We start from the raw sequence: 22,625 nt of genomic DNA, 5'->3' as shown, positions 1-22,625 counted from the left end.
TGATTTCCCTAAATCGCTCCAGGCAAATTCCGGGATGGTTCCTTCGAAAGGGAACGGCCGACTTCCTTTCCTAATCCGATGAGACCGATGACCCCGCTGTCTGGTCTCCTCCCCCAAGACAATCCAATCCAGCTACTGTTGCCCCGTGCTGCGCGACCAGGAACAGAATAATGCTGCCCCGTAAGAAGAACTCTTTGTAGTTTTCTGTGTAGAATCTAAAAAATTTCTTCAAACCCTTCTCCCTGAGTATTACTTAGGTAGAGGCATTTTTCTGTCTCCATTCTTCCGAATGGGTTAATGCGAACCACCACGATTTCCTCTTTTGTGCCAAGCTCTGCAATTGAAAGTAGCACTTAACGCCCAATGTCCGCAATTACTTGTTGAATATATTGCAATCTTTTTTTTCCCCACATTTTTCCCCCACTACTGCTCCCTCTAGTGCTACGGAAGTTATTCCATGATATCTTAACACATATTCTGTCATGCTGAAGCTCCTTCTATATACACTCCTGGAAATTGAAATAAGAACACCGTGAATTCATTGTCCCAGGAAGGGGAAACTTTATTGACACATTCCTGGGGTCAGATACATCACATGATCACACTGACAGAACCACAGGCACATAGACACAGGCAACAGAGCATGCACAATGTCGGCACTAGTACAGTGTATATCCACCTTTCGCAGCAATGCAGGCTGCTATTCTCCCATGGAGACGATCGTAGAGATGCTGGATGTAGTCCTGTGGAACGGCTTGCCATGCCATTTCCACCTGGCGCCTCAGGTGGACCAGCGTTCGTGCTGGACGTGCAGACCGCGTGAGACGACGCTTCATCCAGTCCCAAACATGCTCAATGGGGGACAGATCCGGAGATCTTGCTGGCCAGGGTAGTTGACTTACACCTTCTAGAGCACGTTGGGTGGCACGGGATACATGCGGACGTGCATTGTCCTGTTGGAACAGCAAGTTCCCTTGCCGGTCTAGGAATGGTAGAACGATGGGTTCGATGACGGTTTGGATGTACCGTGCACTATTCAGTGTCCCCTCGACGATCACCAGTGGTGTACGGCCAGTGTAGGAGATCGCTCCCCACACCATGATGCCGGGTGTTGGCCCTGTGTGCCTCGGTCGTATGCAGTCCTGATTGTGGCGCTCACCTGCACGGCGCCAAACACGCATACGACCATCATTGGCACCAAGGCAGAAGCGACTCTCATCGCTGAAGACGACACGTCTCCATTCGTCCCTCCATTCACGCGTGTCGCGACACCACTGGAGGCGGGCTGCACGATGTTGGGGCGTGAGCGGAAGACGGCCTAACGGTGTGCGGGACCGTAGCCCAGCTTCATGGAGACGGTTGCGAATGGTCCTCGCCGATACCCCAGGAGCAACAGTGTCCCTAATTTGCTGGGAAGTGGCGGTGCGGTCCCCTACGGCACTGCGTAGGATCCTACGGTCTTGGCGTGCATCCGTGCGTCGCTGCGGTCCGGTCCCAGGTCGACGGGCACGTGCACCTTCCGCCGACCACTGGCGACAACATCGATGTACTGTGGAGACCTCACGCCCCACGTGTTGAGCAATTCGGCGGTACGTCCACCCGGCCTCCCGCATGCCCACTATACGCCCTCGCTCAAAGTCCGTCAACTGCACATACGGTTCACGTCCACGCTGTCGCGGCATGGTACCAGTGTTAAAGACTGCGATGGAGCTCCGTATGCCACGGCAAACTGGCTGACACTGACGGCGGCGGTGCACAAATGCTGCGCAGCTAGCGCCATTCGACGGCCAACACCGCGGTTCCTGGTGTGTCCGCTGTGCTGTGCGTGTGATCATTGCTTGTACAGCCCTCTCGCAGTGTCCGGAGCAAGTATGGTGGGTCTGACACACCGGTGTCAATGTGATCTTTTTTCCATTTCCAGGAGTGTAGAATTCTCCTCATTTTCCTTCCTTCACTCATTGTGTGAAGTACCTCCTTGGTATACTTAATTTTTGCATTATTTTGTATACGGTCCAGTTCGTAATGTGAGCACCACCTATGTTCTACATCAACGTGCAATAATCAGTCACAGACGGTAGGTGGCAACACTAGCACTGGAGGGTATATGAAGCGTGTGTAGCTGGAGGGGCAAGCAGACGTGCAGCTGTTGAGCAACTGACCGCCCAAATGAACCAAGGCACCACCAACCACCGTTCAGCAGTAGGTGCCTTGTTCGTGCACCCATTCTAACTGCAGTTCATCGGCGACGAAGGCTGGAATTTGCACGCCAGTACCGCAAATGCACTTTCACCGAGTGGCGACAGGTGGCGTTTTTAAAGGGTTCAAATGGCTCTAAGCACTATAGGACTTAACATCTGAGCTCATCCCCTAGACTTAGAACTACACTACTGGCCATTAAAATTGCTACAAGAAGAAATGCAGATGGTAAACGGGTATTCATTGGACAAATATATTATACTAGAACTGACATTTTCACGCAATTTGGGTGCATAGATCCTGAGAAATCAGTACCCAGAACAACCACCTCTGGCCTTCGTACGCCAGGGCAATGAGTCAAACAGAGCTTGGATGGCGTGTACAGGTAGAGCTGCCCATGCAGCTTCAACACGATACCACTGTTCATCAAGAGTAGTGACTGGCGTATTGTGACGAGCCACTTGCTCGGCCACCATTGACCGGACGTTTTCAATTGGTGAGAGATCTGGAGAATGTGCTGGCCAGGACAGCAGTCGAACATTTTCTGTTTCCAGAAAGGCTCGTACAGGACCTGCAACATGCGGTCGTGCATTATCCTGCTGAAATGTAGGGTTTCGCAGGGATCGAATGAAGGGTAGAGCCACGGGTCGTATCACATCTGAAATGTAACATCCACTGTTCAAAGTGCCGTCAATGAGAACAAGAGGTGACCGAGACGTGTAGCCAATGGCACCCCATACCATCACACCGGGCGATACGCCAGTATGGTTCAAATGGCTCTGAGCACTGTGGGACTCAACTGCTGTGGTCATCAGTCCCCTAGAATTTAGAACTACTTAAACCTAACTAACCTAAGGACATCACACACATCCATGCCCGAGGCAGGATTCGAACCTGCGACCGTACCAGCAGCGCGGCTCCGGACTGGAGCTCCTAGAACCGCACGGCCACCGCGGCCGGCTACGCCAGTAAGGCGATGACGAATACACACTTCCAATGTGCGTTCACCGCGATGTGGCCAAATACGGATGCGACCATTACGATGTAGTAAACAGAACCTGGATTCATCCGAAAAAATGACGTTTTGCTATTCGTCCACCCAGGTTCGTCGTTGAGTACACCATCGTATGTGCTCCTGTCTTTGATGCAGCGTCAAGGGTAACCGCAGCCATAGTCTCCGAGCTGATAGTCCATGCTGCTGCATAGGTCGTCGAAGTGTTTATGCAGATGGTTGTTGTTTTGCAAACGTCCCCATCTGTTGACTCAGGGATCGAGACGTGGCTGCACGATCCGTTACAGCCATGCGGATAAGATGCCTGTCATCTCGACTGCTAGTGATACGAGGCTGTTGGGATCCAGCACGGCGTTCCGTATTACCCTCCTGAATCCACCGATTTCATATTCTGCTAACAATCGTTGGATCTCGACCAACTCGAGCAGCAATGTTGCGATACGATAAACCGCAATCTCGACAGGCTACAATCCGATCGCTATCAAAGTCGGAAACGTGATGGTACACATTTCTCCTCCTTACACGAGGCATCACAACAACGTTTCACCAGGCAACGCCTGCCAACTGCTATTTGTGTATGAGTAATCGGTTGGAAACTTTCCTCATGTCAGCACGTTGTAGGTATCTCCACCGGCACCAACCTTGTGTAAATGCTCTGAAAAGCTAATCATTTGCATATCACAGGATCTTCTTCCTGTCGGTAACTTTCACGTCTGTCATCTTCGTGGTGTAGCAATTTTAATGGCCAGTAGTGTACTTAAACCTAAGGACATCACATACATCCATGCCCGAGGCAGGATTCGAATCTGCGACCGTAGTAACCGCGGCCGGCTGGCCTTTCCAGATGACTCACGTTTTATGCTCCATCGAACAGATGGTCGTTGGCGTGTTCGACGTGAAACGTTTGTAAGCAACCTGGAGGGAGCGTTATGGTCTGGGGAATGTTGTGGCATTCCCTGGGTCATCTCGCGATTCTGGAAGGCACAGTAGATCAACACAACTATGCATCTATCCTTGGGGACCAGTCCACATCTACATGCGGTTTGTTTCCCCTCGGCACGATGGCATCTACCAGCAGGACAATGCAACGTATCACACTGCTCACAGTGTACGTATGTTGTTCGCAGAATCCCAGCATGAGTTTGACGTACTTCCCTGGTCAGCAGACTCCCTAGATTTAAACTCAGTCGAGAAACTGCGGTGCCACCTCGACCGGGCTGTTCGCGTCATGGATTCTCAACCGAGAAACCTTGCGCAAAAGGGCCATGGCATGGAATCCACATCGTACCACATATCTGTCGGTACCTTCCAGAACCTCATAGACTCTTTCTGCACGTCTAGAGCTGCAAAAGGTGGTTATTCAGCCTTTTGACACATGGGCACTTTAGCACCACACCATGAATGCTTCGAATCCATTCTTTTCGAGTTTTCGTCGAAGAATAAATATTGTACCAGTTTACGTCTTTTGAAAATGCCAGCATATTTTTCATTCTACATTTAATTTTATTTTCGCTAACGTCATTCTGCAATGCCAGTATACTTTTCCTTCTACAATTAATTTTATTTCCGTTTAAAGCCATTCTACTGTTGTATGTGGATCAATAATTTCAAGAAGATTCGATATAATTAGTTGGAAACAGTCTTGGTTGCAATTTTAGTTTTTTTTTTTTTATTTATCAACTACGTGTTTCACCTTATGTTAGCCAAGCCCTTAGAGTACTTTGACTAGAAAATGATATTGCGAGTTTGTCGCTTCAAATGTCGACGTATCTTACACAATTTAATGTAAGTATAAAATGGAAATTGAAAAAAGCTCACCCGCATTACGTCTTCCTCCCACCCTCGTGTGTATCGTTCAAGCATAATAATTTTACTTTGGTATTTTTATAAAAAGAATTTCTTGCTAGTTAGAAGTTCTTGCTCCGTATGACGCAGTATTGCGTGTTATAGGTGGGCCCCTTCATCCAAAATTATGGTTATGTGTTAGTAATGTTCTCGTTCTAGTGATATATGATACGTAATACCTGTTTAGGCACCGCATCTGTGTGATGTATTATACACCCTGGTATTATATTTTAAATTTACCGCCTTCTTTTGTATTTTTACTCCGTTACAATTTTTGAATAAATTAATGCACAGCTGTTGCTTTTAGCATTTCTATCTTATTAATGTTTTATGTGCGTTATATATATATATATATATATATATATATATATATGTATATATATATATATAGTTTTAGTGGTGCTGTATATCGGGTTTACGATCTCTCATTCTTTCCTGCAGCTGCGTGACACCGCCACCTATTGAGGTGATCCTGTATTAGGCGTCAGTAATAGCACACGACGGTGCATTATGCTTACTACTTAAGCCCCATCTTATTCTATTATTTGCTCCTGTGAACGTGTAAACGTTATGCAGGTCTTGAAGTCACTGGTGTCCATTTAGAAAGGTTAAGGCCTTATCATAAGGCTTCGGCAATATGATTGCATTTCTGAGTGTCCGATGATTGGTCAATTCTCTTATCAGTTTTTACTATTTTATACTTCTAGTATTTACTGAGGTTAACGAAAGCGATGTTGGCCTCATGTACTCGACGATGTCCTTTAGCTATACTGTCTAAAGAATCGTCCTAAGAAATACCAACTTAAGGTATTTGCTCTTTCAGTATTTGATCTGTTTATACATGCTTTTAGTTTACCCAAGTCTGCACAACGCCATCGCGATCCTTAAATAGGTGTATTTGTTCTCTGTTTTCTATGTAGATCAGCCTGAAGATGCCTAAATAAGGTGAAACGCGTAGTTGATAAATAAAAAAAAACTAAAATTGCAACCAAGGCTGTTTTCAACTAATACTATTAAACACTGGTTTGCTGATTGATGCCACAGATGGATTGGAAGAAGATTCGATATCGTCGTTTTCTAACCTAGTGAACATTTCACCTTGTACTAGCGATATTAACGCTGATTCAACGGGTGAAACAAACATCAAGTTTAAAATGTTGTGCGAAGGTATGGTACCGTAAGATCCCTGTCGTATACAGCTCCACTACATGTTTGGCCGGCTTGGGTGGCCGATCGGTTCTAAGCGCCACAGTCTGGAACCGCGCGACCGCTACGGTCGCAGGTTCGAATCCTGCCTCGTGCATGGATGTGTGTGATGTCCTTAGGTTAGTTAGATTTAATTAGTACTAAATTCTAGGGGACTGATGACCTCAGAAGTTAAGTCACATAGTGCTCAGAGCCATTTGAACCATTCCACTACATGTTTAGTTCTACAGTGGTGGTCTGAACTGAAGAGTAACCTCGAATGCGTAATACGCCGTTACGGAACGGACGGTTCTGAGTCAACTTGGCTTCCAGCAGAACACGAAACACAGTGGTGGGTCTATCAGACGGCCTCCAGAATGTCCTGACGTCATCGGCTGCCCTCAGCAGCGACCCGGCTCCATCCGCTTCCGCCACGATGAGATGTACCCGCTGGCCTCTGACGACGCAGCAAGGGGCGATCCGCTGCTGATACGACGCGAACCGTTTCTTATTTTCCTCCTTCAAAGCATTCGAGGTTTCTATTAACGCTAAGCTTTTTAGTGCGGAAGCAGCAGTTCATTGCAATGTTCTTGCCCTCGTGTTCCAGCGAAAGGGGCAAATTCAACCATCAAGCTTTAAGAGTAGATTTAGGGCAGCTGATCATTTGCAAGTCATCAATCACGTTATAAGACGGAGAAACGACTGTCAATTGCCGCTTCTCGCGGGGTTAATGGATTTTGGGAAAGTTTCCATCTCAGTTCCAAGATCCCATGAAAAACGAGGTAGTGACTGAATCTAATTACACTGAAAAATATAAATATCTGTGCTACGGCTGACATTAAAGGTCATCGGGATCGAAAATTCGGAACTGAAACAAAAGGCAGACAACGAGATTCCCCATGTCGTCACATCCATTCTCAGCAGCCTTAGAGCAAGTTTTCAGATTTCTAAACTGTTAAAAAGAAAGCCGGCCGCGGTGGTCTAGCGGTTCTAGGCACGCAGTCCGGAACTGCGCGACTGCTACGGTCGCAGGTTCGAATCCTGCCTCGGACATGGATGTGTGTGATGTCCTTAGGTTAGTTAGGTTTAAGTAGTTCTAAGTTCTAGGGGACTGATGACCACAGATGTTAAGTCCCATAGCGCTCAGAGCCATTTGTTAAAAAGAAGAAGGAATACGTTTAACTGAAAATACTTGAAGCAACTGTATTATGGTGACAATTAACGAAAGAATTACATCTACACTTACATCTGCGTGATTACTCTGCTATTCAGAATAAAGTGCCTGGCAGAGGGTTCAATGAACCACCTTCAAGCTGTCTCTCTACCGTTCCACCTTCGAACGGCACTCGGGAAAAACGAGCACTTAAATTTTTCCGTGCGAGCCCTGATTTCTCTTATTTTATCGTGATGATCATTTCTCCCTATGTAGGTGGGTGCCAACAGAATGTTTTCGCAATCGGAGGAGAAAACTGGTGATTGAAATTTCACGAGAAGATCCCGTCGCAACGAAAAACGCCTTTGTTTTAATGATTGCGACTCCAATTCACGTATCATATCTGTGACACTATCTCCCATATTTCGCGATAATACAAAACGAGCTGCCCTTCTTTGTACTTTTTCGATGTAATCCGCCAGTCCCACCTGATGCGGATCCTACACCGCACAGCAATACTCCAGAATAGGGCATACGCATGAAAATCAGCTAAAATAGGTCTAAAATAATAGAATCATATAACCTGTTGCGTTTTGGCAGCTGAATATATCGACTGGGTGAACAGGAAAAAATAAATGTGGAGATAAAGTGTACTGGAATGCTTTTCGTAGACAAAATAGAAAACAAAGCTTCCGATATAACTGAAAAGGAAATTTCACAATTAGTAGGTACCACCAATTTTGGCTTGAGTGTGTGTGTGTGTGTGTGTGTGTGTGTGTGTGTGTGTTGATTGTTGACTGTTACTGTACCTCTCGTCGCGTTCCTCCATAAATGGCTTGTGTGTGTGTGTGTGTGTGTGTGTGTGTGTGTGTGTGTGTGTGTATGTGTGTGTGTTGATTGTTGACCGTTATTGTACCTCTCGTTGCGTTCCTCCATAAATGGCTTTTGAATGTATTTTCGTGCTTTTTGATAGTCTCGCAACGATTCGTTTTAATGTTACTGTTCTTTTGTACAGGCGCGCCAGTTGTACTATCTGATACGGACACAGATAACTGTGAGCCACAGTTCGGTGGAGAGGATCTCTTTTTTCCATGAAAAGCGTTTATTAAGAGCAATTGTTGGTCGTCTCCTATAAAGTTAACTACAAAATATTAAAAATGAATATTGTTTTAGGTTGTGTATAGTGGGTGATTTTTTCCACCATGTACGAACTCTAGGGGTTGATAGATGAGAGATAAGGAACAAAAAAGTTCTAATGAACTTATGTTCTAAAATGCATGGTATCCATGCTAGAGACCATTTGTTCAATGGTACTTTGTTACAGAGACTACGGTCTAATAGGCGCTGTACCACGCAACCACAGCTATAGCATGCATGGTTTCCTCCAAGAGGGTGGTACTGTTCCTTATACGTCATGCCCTAGCGCCCTCTCCTACCATACTAATTGGTGATGTTGTGTCCGATTCACTTCTCTTGCTGACTGATCGTGTAGTGTATGTGGTACGAAGCTGTACTAATGGTTCCGTAGTCGAATCGAGAGCTAGCCGACATGGTGTTCACTTACGGAAAGGCAAATGGCAACGGGCGGCGGGCAGCAAGGATGTGTCAGGAGGCCTATCCCCGCCGACGAAAACCACAGCATTCAATGTTTACAGCAGTTTTTCGCCGTTTGTCTCAGACAGGGTCGTTTCAGGAAGCAGGAAATCATGAAGTACTTTACCCGAAATGTTCCGACACCAGAGTTGGAAGATAATGGCCGGCTGGTGTGGTCGAGCGGTTCTAGGTCGCAGGTTCGAATCCTGCCTCGGGAATGGATGTATGTGATGTCCTTAGGTTAGTTAGGTTTAAGTACTTCTAAGTTCTAGGGGACTGCTGACCTCAGATGTTAAGTCCACAGGGTAAACCACACGAGCGTGTGGAACATTCTCCATGACAATTGTTACTACCCTTACGACTTACAGCGTGGCCGCTCGGGATTAGCCGAGCGGTCTCGCGCTCAAGTCATGGACTGTGCGGCTGGTCCCGGCGGAGGTTCGAGTCCTCCCTCGGGCATGGGTGTGTGTGTTTGTCCTTAGGATAATTTAGGTTAAGTAGTGTGTAAGCTTAGGGACTGATGACCTTAGCAGTTAAGTCCCATAAGATTTCACACACATTTGAACATTTGAACTTACAGCGTGTGCAGGGCTTACTGGCGACAGTTTTTCCACATCGGGAACAGTTTATAAGTTTCTTTACCAGTGTGGGCCGGGACAATTGGCGACTGTATTTTGGGACCAGTCTCCCTTCGACACCGCCTAACAGGCCGGACCTATCTACGTTTCTTGCGGGGGACTTTGCCTCCCCTGCTGGAAGAAATGCCATTAATGATTCGAAAGGTTAAGTGGCTGCTACATGATGGTGCTGCAGCCCACCTCGCCGTTAACGTCCGGACACATCTCGATCGTGTCTTCCGTGGTCGATGACTCGCACGAGCGGTCCAGTAGCGTGGCCTGCTTATGACCGGATCTCACCCCATGTATATTTTGTGCAGACATACAAGTTTTGAAATGGAAAATTCCCTATCAAATATTAACAAATTAAAATTAGGGTAAATTAGAATGTCAGCGGTGTTAGTTTCAGGATTCTAGTGCGAGTCGTTTAAGAGAAATCGTATTCTGAAAAGTTCCGACACTGACACTTGTACAATACCTATGGTACTAATGAACAACGGAAGTGCATACGCTAGTTATATAGATTCTGGCCAGTAACGAGACGGTTGACCACAACACGTTGTGTTAAAAATTACCGCCGGCAGCGGCAACACATACTTTCAGTAAGGACCGCTGCACACGTGCTCGCATTTTCAGCGGAGACGTCCGTGCAGGCTGAAGCAATAAGTCATTGCATATCGTTGAGTGTAGTTGGTATGTCTTTGCAGACAGCATCTTTCAGCTTTCTCCACAGAAAAATTCTACAGGCGTCAAATATGGGGAACAGGCCGGCCAAGGTAGAGGTCCTCTGTGTCGAACACAGCGATTTGTAAACAATTCGTGAATATATTCTGTATTACTTCGTGGACTACGGGCTGGACATCGATCATGTTGGTATCACAGGTTCCTCCTAGTCTGCAGAGGAATGTCTTCTAGCATCCGTGGAACATGGTATGTTAGGTGGCTGCGATTCTTGTGCGCGTTCAGTGTTCCGTGTATGAAAAACGGGCCTATGAGCTGGTAGTTCACGGTGCCACAGCACACTTTTACATTCCTTGGACGCTGACGTTCCACCTGATGAAGCCAAAAGGGTTTGTCAGTGGGACAACAGTGCAAGTTTCAGCGGTGTACCTGGCCATGATTGGTAAATGTGGCTTCATCACTAAACAAGTTACGTGATATATCTACAGTATCCTGTCTTAATTGCCATGTGGAGAAGTTAACACGATTATCATAATCGTTTCCATGCAGCTCTTGATGGAGAGAGACGTGATACGGATGGAACCTATGTAGATGGAGGATGTGTAGGACACTTACCTGACTCATGCCGCTTTCTTGTGGGATTGCACTGGAGCTAACGTGCTGATCAACTGCAACAGCTGCAAGAACACTAGTTTCCCCCTCTTCTGCCGTCAACTGTTTCCTTCTGTTACGTTTGAAACGTCCCCTTTGAACAATTTTACACGAGACTGTGCTTAACCTGACACACAATGTTTTTAGCGCAACGCAATCTGACTTTCAAAATTCCCTACTAAAGAATGGCCCTGACTGACGTTAAACTATACCTTTCGCAAATCACTTACCTCACAAAAAATCTCCGCTGCTCAAGCTACTGCAATACAGCGAGCGCCACTATTGCCAGCTAAATAAAAGATTCAAACTATGGAAGGCACTAACTACTGATAGGGATAGTTAGCAAATGAAAGATATTAATAGAGAACAAACAATGTATTTACCTTGATATCATCATATATAAATATCGCAGTTCATGACAAATTTCAAAACTCCGCCATCTCTCTCCCCACATCCACCACTGCTGGCGGCTCACCTCCAACTGCGCAACGCTACGCGCTGTTCACAGCCAGCTGCCTAACACTACAATGGCGAGTATTACAACAATGCAAAGCAGACACAGACTGCCCACAGCACAGCCAGTGATTGTCATACAGAGGTGGCGTTACCAATAAAAAAACCTAAACAGCCTACTTACATAGAGAAAACATAAACAGCCTACTTACATAGCCCCCATGCTCCCCACAAAAATTTTTACAAATGGTGTTGTGATTTTCATGAACAATGGTTTGCAGTTCTTTTATGGCTGCTTCGTGATTCTGTAATACATTTTCATGCCGCGAAAAAATGGGTTGAAAATGCTCACAAATTTGTGTTTTTATGTCATTACAGACTTTTTGACATTTCGATTCAATGTTATGTAACTCACTAGTTAAATCTTCACGTGTTTGTTCAAGTGTGGTGTCTAACTTTTGAAGATTTTGTCCCATTGCGTCTAACTTTTTAAGATTTTGTTCCACTGTGTCTAACTTTTTAAGCTTTTGCTGTGTTTGTCTCTGATTTTGTTCCATTTGTTGCATTAATTGCAATAATAATGTATTAGTGTCTGGAATCTGTTTCTCTACGCTTTTCGGCAGTGCATTTGCACCGGAAACATTCACATTTTGACAAGCAGAAAATGTGTCTTGACTTATTTGAGAAAACGGTGATGACCCAAAACCTGAATCTACAGTATTTGCGAAATTGTGTCCTGTCATTTCGGATTCCTGAGGCGAGCTGTTGCCGACCGATCGATCGATAATGCTTCCCTGTTCACTACCTGTTTCACTGTCTACACCATTGTTTGCAGCCCGCTCCATTTCCCTATTCACAATTACCAAATTACTACTTTGAACATCAGTTAATTCACTACTCGGTGGCGCTAACACACTGCTTTCGTCTTCACTGTCATTTCTCAGTTTACTTTGGAGCCTAGTATTACGTTTTTCACACGCCATAATTGTCACAATATTTCACACGACAACGCAGAAAAGCACAATTTGAAGATCAAAAATAAGAGAACACATTAACATAGCACTGAAAATAATATCTAGTTAATTGCAGCTGCGAAATACTTGGTGCAAATCTACATGCATGCCACAACTGTTTTACTGTACAACAATGAAAGACTGCAACTACAAAGGAGATTTTCTCTACAATTACGCGCTAGCAATAAACAAAATCTACACTAATTACACAAACTACAAGAAAAAATCAGAAGATTCCAGTGAGGTATCCTCGGCTAAGGGTCGACATATGAAACGTCCCCTTTGAACAATTTTACACGAGACTGTGCTTAACCTGACACACAATGTTTTTAGCGCAACGCAATCTGACTTTCAAAATTCCCTACTAAAGAATGGCCCTGACTAACGTTAAACTATACCTTTCGCAAATCACTTACCTCACAAAAATCTCCGCTGCTCAAGCTACTGCAATACAGCGAGCGCCACTATTGCCAGCTAAATAAAAGATTCAAACTATGGAAGGCACTAACTACTGATAGGGATAGTTAGCAAATGAAAGATATTAATAGAGAACAAACAATGTATTTACCTTGATATCATCATATATAAATATCGCAGTTCATGACAAATTTCAAAACTCCGCCATCTCTCTCCCCACATCCACCACTGCTGGCGGCTCACCTCCAACTGCGCAACGCTACGCGCTGTTCACAGCCAGCTGCCTAACACTACAATGGCGAGTATTACAACAATGCAAAGCAGACACAGACTGCCCACAGCACAGCCAGTGATTGTCATACAGAGGTGGCGTTACCAATAAAAAAACCTAAACAGCCTACTTACATAGAGAAAACATAAACAGCCTACTTACACGTTGTCTAGGTGTTACTCTACCAATTTCACGTAATTGGCTGAAGAGGTTTCATAAATAATTGCCGAGATGATTGACTTCTATCGGGATATCTTACCACATACACCATACAAAAACGATCTGCATTCTTTCTATTCTCTCCACACACTATCAACATTCAGCTTTTTCTGTTTCGGTAAGTTCCATCGTCCGCTCACGACATACTGGTTGGACCTCCAAACACTGACTATCAAGTCGTAATGGGCTCAAGGAACACGCAAGCACACTCCAAGTAAACATAGTGTCGGTGTCGAAACTTTTCGAAATACGACTACAGTAGAAACCTGCCGCGAACACCACTGATATTCTAATTTGTCCTTCTTTTATTTTGTTGGTCTCAATAGGCATTGTTATATTTTAAAAAAGTGTTTGTTTGCACAAAAAATACACTTTGCATTATTACAGAATGTTAATTGGTTAACAAAAGGAGCCCTGAGTACCAGTCCATTTTTTGGAACCCGCAGTTCAGCACTTCTTTCCTTCTTCTTCTTCTTCCCGTTTTCAGAGCTCACAGGCCCTGTAGTCCAAACACTGCATCAACACTCTGCTTTCATCTTCTTCTGCCTCTCGCTCCCTCTCTCCATCCTGCGGTAATTGCTAATGGTGCGACGTTCTTCTCTACCTCTTCCTTCACCGTGTGCGAGGTCCCCAATGGTCTTGTTGCTTAGAGAGTGCCCTCAAACGCCTTCTTCGGAACTGTGTTGTTTTCCATTCTAGCCACATGCCCGGTGCATTGCACTCTCACACTTTTTAATTTCTGGACGACAGTGGGTTGCTTCATTAACTGATAAATTTCATTGTTCTTTCGAATTCTTCATACGCAATTCTCCAACACAGGTCCCCAGATTTTCCTCGCCACTTCTCTTTCGAAAACATTCAGTTTTTCTCTTTCTTTCTTGGTAAATAAGAAAAAACAAAATATATGGAAATAGGTCGAGTCATAAACCCATATTCACATTACTTTCCACTTCCGTAATATTTGCGATGGTAGTTTTAGATGATTCATCCTGTTTTATAAATGATAGAGCACAGCAATCGGTCATCCTTTTTTGCAGGTTTTATTTGGGAAATCCACATTTCGGGTAGTGCCTAGCCATTTTCAGTGCACTGTTTTCTAGTCTCAATGCATGTCAGTTCCCTGTTGTTTGGGTGTCATTCACTGACATGCATTAAGACTAGAAAACAGCGGATTGATAATGGCTAGACATTAGCCGAAATGTGGGTTTTCCAAATAAAACCTGCAAAAAAGGACGACTGATCGCTGTGCTCTGTCATTTATAAACCTGATGACAGTCGCTGAGTGCACCCACGTTCGTAGTGATGATTCACCCTGTGTTTGTCATTTAATACTGGATCCAGCACACTCTCCTGGGGGAAGAAACCGTTTCTAACATTCTGCGTGGTGTCTGTTTTTTCTAAGTCGTGTCTCCCTACCACTTTCGCGCAACGACGCTCTGAGCGTGTTTTTTAGGGAATTGACTAGTTTGGACCTGGGACCTGTTGCTGGTAAGGAAACGCCAGACCACACATGACATGTAGAGTTCAGAAGAGTTCAGTGAGACTAGCGATGATATAATCCAATACTTAATGATTTCAGCTTCAGCTCCACTGCACTCCCTGTAAAAGAATCTTAATACTAACTAAATTTAGTGGAAGGGGTTCAAGGCTTTCCTATGTTTAGTTAGCTGGTAAAATAACGTCGAAAAAGCAGTTAAGTTTACCATTGGAATTTTTATGCTACTCACAAAACATTGTTTATAAATCGTGCTATTGATAAAAGGAAATATTTTAATACAGGATGATAAAAACCAACTGCGTTCAACAAAAATGGGAACGAATATTCCCTGAATGGGTTTCCAAGTTCTATAATGGATCGAAGGATGACCTATGCCATATCACATCTATAATCTAGGATTAAATTAAGTTTCATAAAAGAGAAAACTATCAAAAATGGTATACAGTGACCCTCAATTATCTTTAATTACTTATTTAACTTGTCGTAAATTACAGTGGCTAATGTGGCTATAACAGAAAAATCATCCCGTTTCAGATTTTAACTTCAAGTAGCAAATGTGAATATCACGAAGTTTAATTGACGATCGACACTAGTATTATGTAAAAAGGAGATGTGACACATGAGACTTCTGCAGTTCTGAGTGAAGCCTTGTGCGCTCTTATGCGGCATCGCGTGCGTTCATTACCTTGTCGGTGTTCGTCAGGGGGCGGCGGGCAGCACAGCTCCGCTCACCTCGCCGTCTCGGAAGCAACTCTCTCCTAACTTCTCCTTACTACAATTTACCGAAGTTGGTTTAAAAAAACTATCTGGCTGTGTTTTCATCTGACCAATCAGGGTCTCAATGTTAACCTTAAGCTCCGCCTACAAAAATTCTGTCTATCCAATGAGAAACGTTATACTTTTCGTGGTGGGATACTGTTTTTAATGTTTGCTACGTAACAAATGGTTCAAATGGCTCTGAGCACTATGGGACTCAACTGCTGAGGTCATTAGTCCCCTAGAACTTAGAACTAGTTAAACCTAACTAACCTAAGGACATCACACACATCCATGCCCGAGGCAGGATTCGAACCTGCGACCGTAGCGGTCCTGCGGTTCCAGACTGCAGCGCCTTTAACCGCACGGCCACTTCGGCCGGCTGCTACGTAACAGGGACGCGTATAGTCACACTCTAAAACTTGCAGCTGGTGTGGCCCTTTTAGTGTTATCGTAAGATCTATACTGTTGTTCTGGAGGGCTCTATCTTTTAACATGGGGTGGGGGATGGACCTCTTGGCGGTCGGCCGGCGATGCGGGTGTCCCATTGTCCCGCTCTTATCGTAGGGCCTTCTAGCCTACACGGCTTTGCTCTCGCCTTCTGTTCTCGTTTCTCCCCTCGGAACTTCGTCTGTTTCACGGTGGGAAGGTATGACATGCATTTAGACGTTCCTGTGTTAGTCTGTGGTATTCCATTTGCTCACTCGTTGCTGGTATTACTTTGGTTAATTTAATGTCAGGATTTATTCGGAGCTATGTGACATATTGCCGGATTTGCCATTATGTCAGGGTTTCCATGGAAGGTGTTGGATTTGCCTGACACCTTACACATTCTCCTACACTCTCCGCCGGCTCTTTTCGTCACTGGCCGCAGACTCACTAAGCGACCACCCCGCTGTGCAGGTGTGGGCGTGGCTGCTGGCGGCCGCCCCCGCCGCCTCCGAGGTGTGGGTGCGCCTCCCGGACGGCAGCCGGCTGCTGGGCGCCGCCACCTCCACCGCCAGGACGGGGCGGCCGGTGTACGAGTTCCGCGGCGTGCGGTACGCCTCCGCGCCCTCCAGTGAGCGCTTCAAGGTCAGTACAGGACGGCTGCCTCTACCAGCTCTGTAGCTATAGTTGAATTCTTTTATCTTGGCGGCTCGCGCATGCCCGCCCAGGCGCGGGAGATTGCTGCGTTGCCAGTTGCAAACGACGCACGCGCCAAGAGAAGCAGCGCCATAGTATAGTATAGTTCCCAAACTTAGCTTTAGGTGGAGCGCGCAGTTTATGAAGTAAAGCCATCAAGGCCGCATTAACCCTTTCGCTGCTACAGAGACGTGCTCCCCGCATTCCGCGCTGTGCGCGATTTTGTCATCACTTCACTGCTCGGCTGTGCAGACACATGGTGTTCCGACTGCTTTGACACATTTATCATTCGATTTCACAAAAACTATTTGGCCCAAAAATTTGATTTTTACACATCTTTTTGACTGATACCTTCCCCCCATAAACGACTTAATTTTGTTTCGATGTTCAACGCTGTTATTGTGCAGCATTAAACGTAGTAAACCATTTCACGAAATTTTAAAGAGTTTGCACAGGTAAAACTCCATAGCGTATACTTTCCGTATGGTCCGTTTTAGTTGCCAGAAAGTTGAGAATGGAATGTGGACAATATAGCTAAATTTCATATAAAATTTTCTGTATAAAAATATCTCATTTAATTTAAGTACCAGATAGGTGTCGTATGTATTATTGAGAAATATTCCGTCATTCGCGACTGTAATAAAAGTTTTATTTATACCAGAGTCATTTCGCTTTTTTCTAAAAAGTTCTGATTAAAACAAAATTGGCGAAGTACGCAAAACTGAGTTGTGGACGTAATAAAACGTACAAACTAAAATATATTATCAGTGAGGCGCAGTGCGCAAAAAATTTGTATTTGTCACAACGGACACCAAATACTTGCCAAAACATAGATCAGTTACCGAAAACATTGAATATGATGATGTTGCCAAAGCAGCGAAGCAAAGAATTGCGTCAGACAATCAAGTAGCTCGGCAACGTATGAGCCGAAATTCTGCTCTAAATAATAATACTGTCGCAAACAATATATTTCAATATGAATAGTAAAACAGCGACTGCAGAAAAGAAGATATACAAACAAAACAGATAACATGAATATTGTGTGTGTGCCTCTTCATTGTTTTTAATTGCTGTGAAAAGAAATATTGGAGGACAAAATTAGAAAAACCGAAAACTTATGATTATAATGAAGAAACAAAGAACTAGAAATTTCAAAAAAATGACAATCAAAGGAATAAAATTCATGAAGTAAGACACTTCGATATTGTTTTTAAATAAAGAAAATAGTAAACAATGAGCAAGGTTTGAACTCAGAACCTTTTGTTTAGTAGTGTACTACCTTAACCATTACACTACTGCAGCTCATCATTTAAATATTCTCCAGAAGGACTCAAAAACATCACGCACAATATCGACAAATACTGTTGGTATGACTATGAATTACTCACGTTTCGTCGAAGTACAATAGGAAATAAACAATTACCGCTGTTCTTTATTAGTGAGAATGATATTAACACCTTTTTTTTGCTATCGCCTGTATTAGGAGGCTTATTGATTGTTTGGTTTAATTAATTAATAGAATATGAAGCAAGTGGTATAAAGAATGCTTTTTCCAAACTTTCTATAAAAGAAAGTCTGCTATCAAGAGATTGCTTTTGTTCAATTACTTTATTTATGACTGAACGTTTCTAAAACTAAAGACACTCGTCCGCGCACTGCACTGCAGTCGAGCTCTGGCAACGTCGTTCTCTGTTCATTGGCTGACACTGTTTTGTGGCGTTGGATGCGCCGAACGAACCTAAACTCGGCCGCCGTCATAAATGACGCGCACTTTAGTACACTCCTGTAAGGAGCTACACGTAGTCCAGGCTCTCTCTGCAGCCGCTGGCGAATCTTCTGACTTGTACGGTCGTCCCTGACGTTTCGTCCAGCGCTGCGCGCGACGTTTTCAGAGGTGCTCCTGGTTCCTGCGGTATCGAGGCCTCGCTCTTCCATCGTTCAGTGTCTCCTATTGCGGGCGGCACGCACACTTCTCTCGAGAGCAATGAAATGTTTAATGGTAGTGATACACCAAAATCACAATAGTAATCCGTTGCAGTTGCTACATATTTTATTGCAATCAGAAGCATTATAAAATTACAATCACAATAATACAGGAGACTGCGTTACAAGGCCAGATCACTTTGACAAATAACAAATAAATTTCTTTAACCGGAACAAGACCCGAGTTCGAGTCTCGGTCCGGCACACAGTTTTAATCTGCCAGGAAGTTTCATATCAGCGCACACTCCGCTGCAGAGTGAAAATCTCATTCTGGAAACATCCCCTAGGCTGTGGCTAAGCCATGTCTCCGCAATATCCTTTCTTTCAGGAGTGCTAGTTCTGCAAGGTTCGTAGGAGAGCTTCTGTTAAGTTTGGAAGCTAAGAGACGAGGTACTGGCAGAAGTAAAGCTGTGAGGACGGGGCGTGAGTAGTACTTGGGTAGCTCAGTTGGTAGAGCACTTGCCCGCCAAAGGTAAAGGCCCCGAGTTCGAGTCTCGGTCCGGCACACAGTTTTAATCTGCCAGGAAGTTTCATATCAGCGCACACTCCGCTGCAGAGTGAAAATCTCATTCTGGAAACATCCCCTAGGCTGTGGCTAAGCCATGTCTCCGCAATATCCTTTCTTTCAGGAGTGCTAGTTCTGCAAGGTTCGCAGAAGAGCTTCTGTTAAGTTTGGAAGGTAGGAGACGAGGTACTGGCAGAAGTAAAGCTGTGAGGACGGGGCGTGAGTCGTGCTTGGGTAGCTCAGTTGGTAGAGCACTTGCCCACGAAAGGCAAAGGCCCCGAGTTCGAGTCTCGGTCCCGCACACAGTTTTAATCTACCAGGAAGTTTCATATCAGCGCACACTCCGCTGCAGAGTGAAAATCTCATTCTGGAAACATCCCCTAGGCTGTGGCTAAGCCATGTCTCCGCAATATCCTTTCTTTCAGGAGTGCTAGTTCTGCAAGGTTCGCAGAAGAGCTTCTGTTAAGTTTGGAAGGTAGGAGACGAGGTACTGCCAGAAGTAAAGCTGTGAGGACGGGACGTGAGTCGTGCTTGGCTAGCTCAGTTGGTAGAGCACTTGCCCACGAAAGGCAAAGGCCCCGAGTTCGAGTCTCGGTCTGGCACACAGTTTTAATCTACCAGGAAGTTTCATATCAGCGCACACTCCGCTACAGAGTGAAAATCTCATTCTGGAAAGACCCGTAAAACTTGAAATTTGAATATAACTAGGTAAATATAATCAGGTAGAGCTTTACTTTAATAGTACAAATGTCCATACGATTCCCATCAGAACTCTCATTACTTCCAATCAGCTGAGGAACAGATTAAGGGTAAGCACAGAGATCTTTTAAAGTTTGGCTAGTCAACTTTCCTAAACAAAATTATATACAAATGACTAAAACAACTAGAGATGTGCTTCAATTTTAACCAAACAAATCTTCAAATTTACTTAGTTGATTAATCAACAATATTCTTAGAATGATTACAACTAGAACATGACCATATGACAATACCCCTAAAATGAGGTTCCTTCAATATTGCGTGTGAATTACCGACAGACACAAGCAGACCAAGGATTCAAATCAATACGAGAGATCCACGAGACAGGAAATGACATAGAAATGTACTCTACTTGGCACTGCAATTGAACTTCAGATGCCAGAATTCTCCACTGGAAATATGGAATTGTCCGCAGCTGGTGGTCGTGCGGTAGCGTTCTCGCTTCCCGCGCCCGGGTCCCCGGGTTCGATTCCCGGCGGGGTCAGGGATTTTCTCTGCCTCGTGATGACTGGGTGTTGTGTGATGTCCTTATGTTAGTTAGGTTTAAGTAGTCCTAAGTTCTCGGGGACTGATGACCATAGATGATAAGTCCTACAGTGCTCTGAGCCATTTGAACCCTTCATATACATACAGAATAACGTGACAAGGGACTATTAGCAGATTTGATATTGATATAGGACGAGAGTCAAGATATGGTCGGATAGAAATACTGAAAACTTCCTGGCAGATTAAAACGGCGTGCCAGACCGAGAATCGAATTCAGGACCTTTGCCATACGCTGACAAATCCTCTACCGGCAGAGCTATCCAAGCACAACTGACGGCCTCTCCTCACAGCTTTACTTCTGCCAATACCTCGTCTCCTAACTGTGAGGACAGGTCGTGCGTCGTGCTTGTGTAAGTCAGTGGAAGAGCACTTCCTGCGAAAGACCAATGTCCCGAGTTGCAAATCTCGCCCCGCACTCAGTTTTGATCTGCTAGTAAGTTTCATATCAGCGTACACTCCGTTGCAGAGTGGAAATTTCATGCTAGGAATACTGCGGTTCTCAGTAAGCTTACATTCATTATTACAAAGAAGGTGTTGGACTTTTCAAGTGCTATGAGAATGTGACGGGCTTTGGATACATTATTACTAACGAATGTATTGGAGGAAGCACCGAATGTTTAAAGTTTTCGTTTCTCCCCCGAGGCACAAAATTCCAGCCGCGCCCATCAGCTGATGAATGAGTGTGGCGGTTTATTGAAGTTAAAACTTTCTCTTATTTTCTGTAACATAATTGTAACAGCAGCTGCAGTGGAACAGTTTTGAAATAACCTCTTGGGTAGGCCTTTCCAGCACACGGCCGAGCGAACACGAGCGCTCAGTCTCGCTCGCCGCCTGCGTAGTCAGCCCTCGTGGTAAAACAGGCTCTCACATGTCATTATATGACACAGGAGAAGTGAAAAATGTGCGCCGTCTTCGTAGCAAAAAAATGTGTTGAGTCCACTGCGGTTTCAAACGCAGGTATATATACACTAAGGCCATTGAAATTGCTACACCACGAAGTTGACGTGCTACAGACGCGAAATTTAAGCGACAGGAAGACAATGCTGTGATATGAAAATGATTAGCTTTTCAGAGCATTCACACAAGCTTGGCGCCGGTGGCGACACCTACAACGTGCTGACATGAGGAAAGTTTCCGACCGATTTCTCATACACAAACAGCAGTTCACCGGCGTTGCCTGGGGAATCGTTGTTGTGATGCCTCGTGTAAGGAGGAGAAATGCCTAACATCACGTTTCCGACTCTGATAAAGGTCGGATTGTAGCCTATCACGATTGCGGTTTATCGTATCGCGACATTGCTGCTCGCGTTGGTCGAGATCTAATGACTGTTAGCAGAATAAGGAATCGGTGGCTTCAGGAGGGTAATATGGAACGCCGTGTTGGATCCCAGCGGCCTCGTATCACTAGCAGTCGAGATGACAGGCACCTTATCCACACGGCTGTAACGGATCGTGCAGCCACGTCTCGATCCCTGAGTCAACAGATGGGGACGTCTGCAAGACAACAACCATCTGCACGAACAGTTCGACGACGTTTGCAGCAGCATGGACTATCAGCTCGGAGACCATGGCTGCGGTTACCCTTGACACTGCATCACAGACAGGAGCGCCTGCGATGGTGTACTCAGCGACGAACCTGGGTGCACGAATAGCAAAACGTCATTTTTTCGGATGAATCCAGGTTCTGTTTACAGCATCATGATGGTCGCATCCGTGTTTGGTAACATCGCGGTGAACGGACATTGGAAGCGTGTATTCGTCATCGCCATTTTGGCGTATCACCCGGCGTGATGGTATGGAGTCCTATTGGTTACACGTCCCGGTCACGGTCACTTCTTGTTCGCGTTGACGGCACTTTGAACAGTGGACGTTACATTTCAGATGTGTTACGACCCGTGGCTCTACCCTTCATTCGATCCCTGTGAAACCCTACATTTCGTCAAGATAATGCACGACCGCATGTTGTAGGTCCTGTATGGGCCTTTCTGGACACAGAAAATGTTCGACTGCTACCCTGGCCAGCACATTCACATTCTCCAGATCTCTCACCAATTGAAAACGTCTGGTCAATGGTGGCCGAGCAACTGGCTCGTCACAAAACGCCAGTCACTGCTCTTGATGAACTGTGGTATCGTGCTGACGCTGCA

The 22,625-nt window shown here is 45.0% G+C and overlaps 1 protein-coding gene across 1 annotated transcript in view; it reads left to right on the top strand.

The window, feature by feature from the left end:
• The window catches only part of LOC126416109 (cholinesterase 1-like), a 346,029-nt gene that overhangs the window by 148,427 nt on the left and 174,977 nt on the right, over positions 1 to 22,625 (top strand). The window contains exon 2 of the mRNA XM_050083619.1: positions 16,464 to 16,634. Within this exon, the coding sequence (XP_049939576.1) occupies positions 16,464 to 16,634 (171 nt within the window). The remainder of the gene's footprint in view (positions 1 to 16,463; positions 16,635 to 22,625) is intronic.

Source organism: Schistocerca serialis, chromosome 8 (genome assembly GCF_023864345.2).
Source record: "Schistocerca serialis cubense isolate TAMUIC-IGC-003099 chromosome 8, iqSchSeri2.2, whole genome shotgun sequence".
In the NCBI taxonomy this organism is placed as follows: Eukaryota; Metazoa; Arthropoda; class Insecta; order Orthoptera; family Acrididae; genus Schistocerca; species Schistocerca serialis.
Note: the sequence above shows the minus strand (reverse complement) of the source record. Positions and strands in the feature narration are given on the sequence as shown.